The sequence below is a fragment of the Sceloporus undulatus genome, chromosome 1 (assembly GCF_019175285.1).
Source record: "Sceloporus undulatus isolate JIND9_A2432 ecotype Alabama chromosome 1, SceUnd_v1.1, whole genome shotgun sequence".
NCBI classification, from domain to species: Eukaryota; Metazoa; Chordata; class Lepidosauria; order Squamata; family Phrynosomatidae; genus Sceloporus; species Sceloporus undulatus.
The window spans coordinates 196,109,068-196,118,764 of NC_056522.1; the positions used below are offsets into that span (position 1 = coordinate 196,109,068).

Here is a 9,697-nt window from a genome sequence, read left to right on the forward strand (position 1 = left end):
AGCACTTTAAATACAAAATACATAGGGGTGGGAAATCACATATTATGACAAGCAGCCACCTTTTACTACTTAGGAAGACCTCTGCAAAAGTGTGATAAATGTATTATCTAGCTTGACCCTTAGAGTGACCTGACACAAATATTCAGTGTACTTGGTTACTGAGCTGAGATTTCTTCCATTCAATCCCTGCTGCTCTCTAGCCATTTCATCACAAAGTTCCAAATCAGGAAATTCTACCTGAGAAGAAAGGAAAATAGGGGATATATAAATGTAATGACAGACCTGATTAGGAGGAGTGTTTTTGTGTTATAGCTAATACTGGATAAGAAACCTGATTTAGAAAAGACTAAAGGCACAGAGAGGAGCTTCTGAGTTTATTTGTGCATTAGACTTCAGGCAACATTTTTCACCAGTATGTCTCATTGTCTCACCTGCACATTGGCAAGCATAGGTTCTGCGAGGAAGTCCAAATCATGGGCAAGGTGGAGAGTTACAGCTCTTTTCTTTCACCACAGGCCTCCTTGCTTTCCATTTGTGTGTGGTTTGGGGTGCGGCATGTTCTCTGTGTCCCTTCGTCTGTGTCTTCCATTCAGTGTTAAGTAACTGGTCTGTTTGCATTTTTAAAAAATCCAGTCTCATTCAGGTTCATATTGTTGCTTTCTCCTATAGCACACCCAATGATCATGCCTCTCAGTGCTACAGAATGGCTGCAGCACCTGAGCATGATCCCAGACTGCTCTGTAGCTCCATCTTTGTTGATATTGCTTTCCAATCGGTTCTTCCCCCACAACAGCTCTGTCCGGTCAAAGCTCTGATTGATGATCCTAGAGCAGAGCTATCTGGAAGAGGTGTCTTTGCTTATAATCCCCCCTTTCAGCCAGATGTTTTTGGCCACCTGGCCCACTCCAGGTCTAGAAGCTGGGCTGAACTGGAGCAATTGGGCTATAAGGCACTTGCAGGGCTCAGGCAAAGCGGGGAGGCCCTCTGGGTAGAATACCCCCTTCTTTTGGCGGCGGGGCATGCTATGAATGTGGCTGTCATCGAAGGGCATGCAGCCAGTCACCATCACATAAAGCACAACACCCAGGCTCCACACATCATATTTCTTGGGGTCATAGGGAATGCCCAGCAGCACTTCAGGGGAGGCATAGGCAGCAGATCCACAGTAAGTGGTGCTCAGGTCTGGATACCCACGAGACTCCCGGCCAAAGCCAAAGTCCGTCAGCTTTGCTCGGCGGCCATCTGCAGTGAGCAGCACATTCTCACACTTGAGGTCCCGGTGCACCAAATTCCGGTCATGCAAATAACGCACAGCACTCACCACCTGGGCAAAGATTTCCCGAGCATCTGGAATACAGGGGAGTTTCCCAAGTTGTTGCACCAACTGTAGCAAGTCAGTGGAAGCAGCTTCCATCACAATGTAAAGTTTCCCGTTGCAAACCTCAATGAACTCAAAAACACGTACTATGTTTGGGTGACGAATTGCCCGTAGGATGGAGAGCTCTCGTGGGAGAAACTTGTGTACAAAGTCAGGGGGTGCCCGGCGTCGGTCTACCACTTTGATGGCTAGTGGGCCTTTGTACTTGGCTGAGGTGGCTACCCGCACCTTGGAATAGCTCCCCTCCCCAAGGGTTTGGCCCAGCTTGTAACCAAGCTCACTTAGCCATCTGTCCCCTCCAGAACTCTTTGACATGGTGCAAGATGCCTTGGAGAGTTCTGCTGGGTTTGACCGGGACTTAGATTTTAAAGCTAGGACTGAAAACGCTAACCCATTTTGTGTGGTAGATGTTAACCTTCACCCCTCCCATGTTCCTACTGAGTGCTTAGGACAGGAGCATTATACAGCTACCTAGGTATTGTGATGTACTAGAGGTGTCATGGCTCAGTCCCTCTTTGGGTTGCCAAGGCTGTTGTATTTACTTCCTACACTTCGTCTACTTTTAGGACACACACACACAAATCTAGGAATAGCTTTCCTATGTTTACCAAGAGGGTTTCTTTCTTTATACTCTTAGGTGTAGGGTTAAGGCAATGCTGTAATCAGCTCCAGCTAAATCATTCCCATCAGAGTTTGAGCCTAAACATATACCTCTCAAAAGAAACAGATTGATGAGGGGATCTCTATCATCTTTACCTTAAAGATCTCAGGCAGCAGGCTGAGAAGGTCCCCTTCCAGAGTCTCAGTAGAGCTGATGCTGCCAGAATTGGCAATAGTGGACTGGACAACCTAATGGCATGATAGTATAAGGCAAGCTTCCTGTGTTTAGTCTGAAAATAAAACTGGTGCAATCCAGTGACTGGGTGACCTGTACAGCCTCAGTTAACTTTGGGCCCGAACAGACAGGCCAAAATAAAGCTGATTCGAGTCACTTTGGAGGCATGCTGTATATTTCAATTTTGACTATATAGATAAATAGTCAACTATCTGCAGTTGCACCTCTCAGAGATGACCAAAAGAAAGTAATCTTTACTGTCATATGAATATTTTGTTTAAATTCTTTTTCTTTATATTTTAAAATTATCTTAGACTTTTCTTATTTGACTAACACCATATTTGGAATCAAAAACAATCCAAAAAGACATTTGGAATAATTTTTATTATGCATTTGTTTCCTTTTTTAATTTTTTTTAAATTTGTAAAATTTTAAATGTGTAGACAGCACTGCCCAAATTTGTACAAAAAATCCTTCAAGGTGGCCAAGAGGACTCCTGTTTTCCTGCTTCTCCCATTTTCACCTCAGGAGTCTTAACAGCGGTATTTCTGTGAGTATGCTTCAGTATTCTCACCATATTGTTAACCTCAAAGGGCCTTAATATCCTGAAGGTACCCAATCCTATCTGATCATGGAAGCAAGAAGATCTAGTGTCCCTAGAAGAATTAAGGTTTAAATGATACTCACTGAGCTGGCAATGTGGATACATCTTTCATTAATAATAATAATAATAATAATAATAATAAGATTTATTTGTATACCACTTTTCTAAAATGAATTAATCAAAGCGGTTTACAGCAATTTGCAAACAATAACATAATACAGTATATCTCAAAAACATCATAACATCAATGGCAATACATCTCAATACAAAGGCAACAATATAATTCTCAGAGCATATCACAAAACAGCCAATATTACATAACAACAATAACAATATCCAAACAGCAATTAGCCCTCCAACCCCCAGAGTTACCACAAAAACAAAAGACACCAGATTGCCCAGATGGTATCAGGGCACAAGCCACAGTTCTTCCGGCTGCGCTAGCAGCAGCGGCAGTGGGGACGCCCCAAACAGGCGCAGGCAAGTCCTCTGGCCTCTCTCCCCGATGGCGAGGGGTGTGTGGAGGCGTCCTCCGTCGGGGCCGGCGAGCCGGGATCTTATAGAGGCCGCTGCCACCGGCCTCCTCCCAGTGGGGGGAAACGCCCCAAATAGGCGCAGGCATTTGATTGTTTTAATTTATCTGTAAAGTTAATGATGGATGGAAATACCAAGTTGTTCTGTGGAAACAATTTTAAGAATCAGACATTTTAGCTGGCTCCAGAGGAGGTCAAGAAAAGCATTCTGATTCAGTCGTAGAACCAGGTTTCATGGAACCTCTGAGCAAGTTTCTGTCAGGTGGACTCTCTGGGGGAGCATGCCTCTTCCTTGCCACTGTCTCCAGGGCCTATGTACTTGTTTTCTCCCTCTCAGACCAACCTACAGAATCACTTTCTTGGTTGCCCCTCCCCTGCAAAAAATGCACAGTTGTACCCCGTAGTATTCAATGCACATGCTGCCATTGATTAATATGGGGTATGGCAATCAATGGGCAATCAAAGTCTTGGATCACCAGCCCAATGATAGGAAGGGTCCATTGTAAATGCATCCATATACTTTAAGCATGCTGTGCCAACTTCCATCACTGGGACCAAACTTATACAACAAATACACAGTGTGAACTGGGGCTAGTCTGGAGGACACAGTTATAGAGCTGCTCCCTCTCTTCTGCTTTGCCCACACAGCAAAGAGTGGGTAGGCCCTTCCCTTCACAGTACTTTAGTGCTGCCTGCAGCATATGCATAGGGCTTGCAGGAGCCATAGTTTCACACCAAAGGGAAAGCACAATGTTTTCAACTCTGACAGGTGCATGGCTGGAAGGCTGTCATACTATTTATCACGTTAAGTAATATTCCAATGCATGTGAAGTTCAGTACTTTATTTGTTAATAAAAGGATCAGCTGGTTGTTAGGGAACCCTGTCAGGCTTGTCAGTGTCCATGCCTCTGCTTTTCTTCATTTCAGTATCATTTGAGGACTATGACATCCTTCTTGGGTAAGGTGATTCTACTTATCTGGACAGCACACTGATTTTCCTTGTCCTGTCTTGGAGACCAGCCAGGGGCAAAGTACTAAGCAAACTCTGTTAGAGAAAGATAATAGAAGAAGATAGAAGAAGAAGAAGCTTACCAGACAGTTACGGTTCTCAGAGTTCAGGCAGTCCACATCAGCAGGGTACAGCAACAAAGCCAAGGTGTCAGTCTGACGAAGTGACCTGGAAGTGTGGTCAATTTATGATGCAAGGTCCAAGATTCTTCAGAAACTTGAGCCAGAAATAGAGAGATGAGAGTGTTACTTTCTCCTGGATAGTTAGTTGTCAGCAACAACCTCCCCAGGGAGTTGCTGGATTATTTATAAATGTTCCGAGCATCTCAGAACTTTCTTCACTTGTCTGTGTTCCATTATGGTAGATATTATTGAGTCCATGGCTCTGTGTTGTGGCTGATGGGGACTGTCACTGTCTGTCTCAAGCACTGGCATGTTCCCCTATCCTTCTGTTTCCTGGTCTGTATTATAGTCTGAACAAGGCATGTCCTCCTGTCTTTCTGCTTCACACTCTGTTGAGATTATCGCATGGCAAAAAAGTGACTTACTCCTGCCGGGATACAGTCACTTACAGGATGCAGTTGGGAATTATCGTATTAAAAATATCACTGATGCCACCAGGCGACTGCACCCCAGCTCCCAGCTGCTTTCAGCTGACCTATTTGCAAACATGATTTGCCATGCAATCATCTCCTAAATCAGAATCTGAACCTGGTTCCTGGGGACAAGGCATGACATTTCCTACCCTAGTCAGGCTCTGAGTTCAGGATTGGTCTGAACCTGGGTCCTGGGAGCAAGACATGATATTCCTTAACCTAGTTGGGCTCTGAGTTCAGGATTGGTCTTATCAGGACTATGTCTATCAGACTGTTGTGTTTGTGTTTTATTTCTCCTCAGGACAGGGAACTGTGTCTTGTGTTTCCAGCATTGTACTTTTGGCTGAACAACATCCCAACGCTGGTAATCTCAATGGAAGCAGAAGGATTTAATTCAGCTTTCTTGCTATCTGCATAGGAACATAGTGGAGAAGCTTTCTAGGGTCCTGTCCAACATCCATCACTGTGCAGGGCCAGACCCACAGAGTCTTTCTATTTGGTTACGTCCTAGAGTTCCTATTGAAGTGGTTTAGTCATAAATGTCTTCCTGCAGAGGCAGCCATCCAACTGCCTGGCTTCACTGGATGATGGGAAATGAGGGGGAGGGGTTGGTAAGGAGAGTGGAGACGTGGAAGAAACAGGAGGCGAGATTTACTAAAGCTGATAATTAAAACCAAAGGAAAGGAAAAGGAAGGAGAGAGAAATAAGCACTCACTTCCAAAACATCAAGTTAGGAAAGAAAGTCTAGTTAGATGTTGCATGCCACGAAGGCTATTATTTTAGCATACCAGAAAATCTAGCAGTTGGCCAAGAGTAGGAACGGAAGCCACTGACTTCTGTGGGCAGTTTATTAATTCCAGGGAGTTACCATGAACCATAACCATAGTGATTTCAGAGAGAAGCTTCAAGGTGCATGGTGAATCAAAGCCAGATTGAGAAAACAGCTCTGGATAGACAAAAGGACAAACAAATGGGTCCTAGAGCAGATTAAGCCGGAAACTTCCCTGGAAGCCAAGATGACCATACTTCGGACACCTCATGAGGAGGAAGAGCTCATTGGAAAAGAGTATGCTGGGAAAGGTGGAGGAAAATAGGAAGAGAGGAAGGCCACATGCCAGATGGATGGACTCTATTAAGGAGGTCATGGGTATGGGGTTGCAGGAATTAAGCAGAGCAGTGGAGGACAGAGGGTCTTGAAGATGTCGTATCCATAGGGTTGCCATGAGTCGAGATTGACTTGAGGGCAGTTAACAACAACAAAATCCAATTCATCCTGTAAATATTCCTCATAACCCCCATCCTTTTATTATTATTTGTAATGTAGTTCGACTTCAAAATGGGAAGTTTCCAAAGGCCCGATTTAGATGGGACTTTGCACCGCCCCCGTCACATGGTAGGGGTTGGCCGAGGATGCACCATTCATACCGGCCTCACCCCTAGGATGTGACAGGGGCATCAAAATGGTGGTGCCCTGTACACACGGGCACTGCCATTTTTGATGCAACGGAGGCGTAGCATACGCATGTCCCATCGCGCTTGTGATGTCACGAGTGTGCCATTTGCGCACTCGGGCGTCGCAAGTGCGACGCAAAAAGAACCCACTTTTTGCAGGTTCTTTTTTTGCCGTCGGGAAGCCTCGCCATTTGGCAGCTGAGGCTTCCCACCAGCGGAAATGACGGCGGCAGAAGACTGCCCTTTTTGGGTGGTCTGTATCCCGCCAAAGTTACTTTTTCGACTACAACACCCAGAATCCTCTAGCCAGCTTGGCCAGTACTGCAAATACCATTTTCATGAATGCATTCATATTACATCAGTCAGCAGGCATAGATTTGAGAATACCCAATTGTCAGGGTAACATGTAGATTACTTTACAAAAATCAAGTCACTGAAGGATGAAACCCCTGTCAAGTCAGCCTGGTGGACATGTCCTTGTTTCTTTGATGTAGTTCTGCAGCTTTATTCTTAGACCATTTTTCTATTTCATGGTTTACATGATGGGTATGTGATTTTCATTGGAGTGGGTAGAAACACTCTCTGAACTGGCAACCACTCACTACAGGAATGAATGAGAGATTTCTTCTTTTCAAGAGAACAACAGACAGAGGGCGGGAGGAAGGCAAAGAGTTGTGAGCTCATCTTTCTCCACTGTGCTTTGACAGCCCAGAAATAGGAGACCTTTGTTTCCTTATCATCTGATCTGTCCCTAACTTTATTAGCATAAAAATGTGCAAGGAAGCTGTTTGCTTCTAGCATTTTGCTCACAATGTGTAGTCATGGTACAAATATTTTGCCTCAATTTACTGGTTGTACAGAAGCATTTGGTGCTGATCTAGCACAGGCATTAAGCTCTGGGTCATTCTCACATAGACCACTTCATTGCCAAAGTATTTAATTTGCTTGTGTTCTGTCTTCTGATATCAGTTTGATAAATCATTTCTTGTCAGAGCACATTCCGTGTGGAATGAAGCATTTGTTGATGATTGGTTTCAAGTGTAGAGTTAAACTTCTGTTAGTTTCACCTACAATCAGTGTGACCTAACAGCATTTTCTTTGCTGGATCGGGCATTTGCAAATTTATTTATAACCTAAATCAGAGGCTTCGGACCACAATCTCTGAACAATTACCTGCTCCTATATGAGCTCACCTGACATTTGAGATCCTCAGTGGGATCTTGTTATTTGTCCCACTTCTGTGAGAGGCTAGGTTCATACGTACACACAGAATCTGACTTTCCCTGGAGTATACACCAGCTGTGGAGCTTCCTCCCAAGGGAAGTCAGGCTGGCTCCAACCCTCTTGATCTTCCAACAAGCAGACATGACTGCATCAGTTCAGTTAATCTCACTTAGTTTTGTCCACTACAGTACTTTGTACAACAGCTGGTGAGCTTCAGTGTCAATCTGCACTGCAGAAATAATGCAGTCTGACACCACCATAACTACCATAGCTCAGTACTATGAAATTCTGGGATTTGTAGCTTTGTGAGATAGTTGCCCTTCTCTGTCAGAGAACCCTGGTGCCTCAACAAACTACAAATCCCAGAATTAGATAGCATTGAGACATGGTAGTTTCAGTGTTGTTCCTCACTCCTTAGTAAGGTACCCTGACCTATGGTCTGCAGAGTTAAAGTGAGTGTATTTGAAGGCTGTGACTGAGACAGATTAAGAATTTTGTTAATATCATACACTACAACTGTCCTGATCTGTAGAGACAGCCCCAATTAACTTTCCTATATTCCACTTTTTCAGGTAGTAAAATGTCCCAGTTTCTCTCTCTTCCTCCTCCCACCTTTTCTCCTCCCACCTAATCTTATTGCAGTTGATGCAAATTGAATTCAAAGTGCAAAAGTAGTTTGCACTCAATTAATTCAGCAAGGTGGAGAGAGGGAAAGGAGGTGGAATCTTGCCCTTTCTAGTTGGCTCAGGCAAAGCAAACTATTGCATCTTCTCTTTGCTTGTGCATTTTCCCCCAGGGAAGGCCAGGTGGTGGAGGAAGAGGAGGACAGGTGAACACTCACCTTGCAAGACTCCTCCACTACTCGGTTTTCTCCCAAGGAAAAGATCGGGTGGAGGAGGAGGACAAGCAGATGCTTGCTACTCAAGGCTCCTCCACTACCTAGCTTTCTCCTGAGCAGAAGGCCAGGTGGCAGCGGAGGAGGAGGAAGGGCAAAGGCTCCAGGCAGAGGAGGAGGAGGCAATTAATATTAATTAATTAATTAATTAATAATGTAGTTTAATTTAATTAAAACCTGTCTGAGGCCCAAAGAAGTTTAGCTTATTTTAATTTTGGCCCCTACCTACTGCCAAGTTGTGCAGGCCTCTACAGCACCATGTTGAACATTAGAATTTTGTTTCCGTCAAGCCTCTTGTTTGTCTAGCTCCCCATAGGCAAAGCTTGGACCTTGGCCACAGTTGACTGGAATGGGAACCTTAATCCTCCATTCCCCTCTGGTCCTCCTATATTATTTCCAGCATGGCAGGAGGCCCAGCTTCAGCTACAATACCCAGTAGGAAACTCTACAAATCTAGAACTAACTATCTGGACAAATGGTGCCTGTGGAGAATATACATGTCCTCCTAAGGTGGTTCCAAATTTTCAAAAACACTATTGTTGGTGTCAAGTCCTATCTTTTTCAGTAAATGGAATACCAGCACCCCAGTCTTACAAATGGCTTTTGGGGTCCTTGTGCAATGGTGTCTCTGTTTACGTGCAAAATTTCTTGGAAGCATAGCATTGTTAACAGTCATGTTACTGCTTGAAGCTCATCATCCTTTGTGCTCATTTGACCTGAAAGCAGACTCTTGAGACAAAAGCCTGAAATATAAATGTGGTTGCTCCTACTTTGAGGCTGAGCAGGGTGTTTAAATTGGCTCTACTTGGTCATTCTTATAAACTCACTCTGGGGACAGAAGCATAGATGCATATTGCTTTCGGAGCAAATGTGATAAGTTCTCCACTTTGTAAGAAGATCATCCCTGTGGGTAGAACTGATAGCATGAAATTCAGCAGTAGCTTGAAATTCACTGTTCAGATTAATCAAACATTGCTAGGTATTGTACTTTCTTGTAGAGTTTCCTACAAGATGTCACTTTACTAACTGGTCTCTGAAGTACTGGTGTCCTTCAGCAAAATGAATACAAGTTGGAGGGGGAAATGGTTAGATCTGTTTTGCATCTTAATAACTTGTCTTTTGGCTTTTTTTTTTAAGGAAAGTTAAATGTAAAGGATAATAGTCTTCTTTGG

The 9,697-nt window shown here is 44.0% G+C and overlaps 1 protein-coding gene and 1 long non-coding RNA gene across 2 annotated transcripts in view; both read right to left on the reverse strand.

Moving 5' to 3' along the window:
* Positions 1-359: 359 nt before the first annotated feature.
* Positions 360-1,793, reverse strand: LOC121919201 (testis-specific serine/threonine-protein kinase 6-like). The gene has a single exon (XM_042445547.1). It carries the CDS (start codon positions 1,691-1,693, stop codon positions 836-838), a length of 858 nt encoding a protein of 285 aa, XP_042301481.1. The 5' UTR covers positions 1,694-1,793; the 3' UTR covers positions 360-835.
* Positions 1,794-3,051: 1,258 nt separating this feature from the next.
* The window catches only part of LOC121936228, a 10,639-nt gene continuing 3,993 nt past the window's right edge, over positions 3,052-9,697 (reverse strand). The window contains exons 2-3 of the long non-coding RNA XR_006104941.1: positions 4,443-4,575; positions 3,052-3,494 (exon numbers count right to left, since the gene is read on the reverse strand). This is a non-coding gene — a long non-coding RNA (uncharacterized LOC121936228). The remainder of the gene's footprint in view (positions 3,495-4,442; positions 4,576-9,697) is intronic.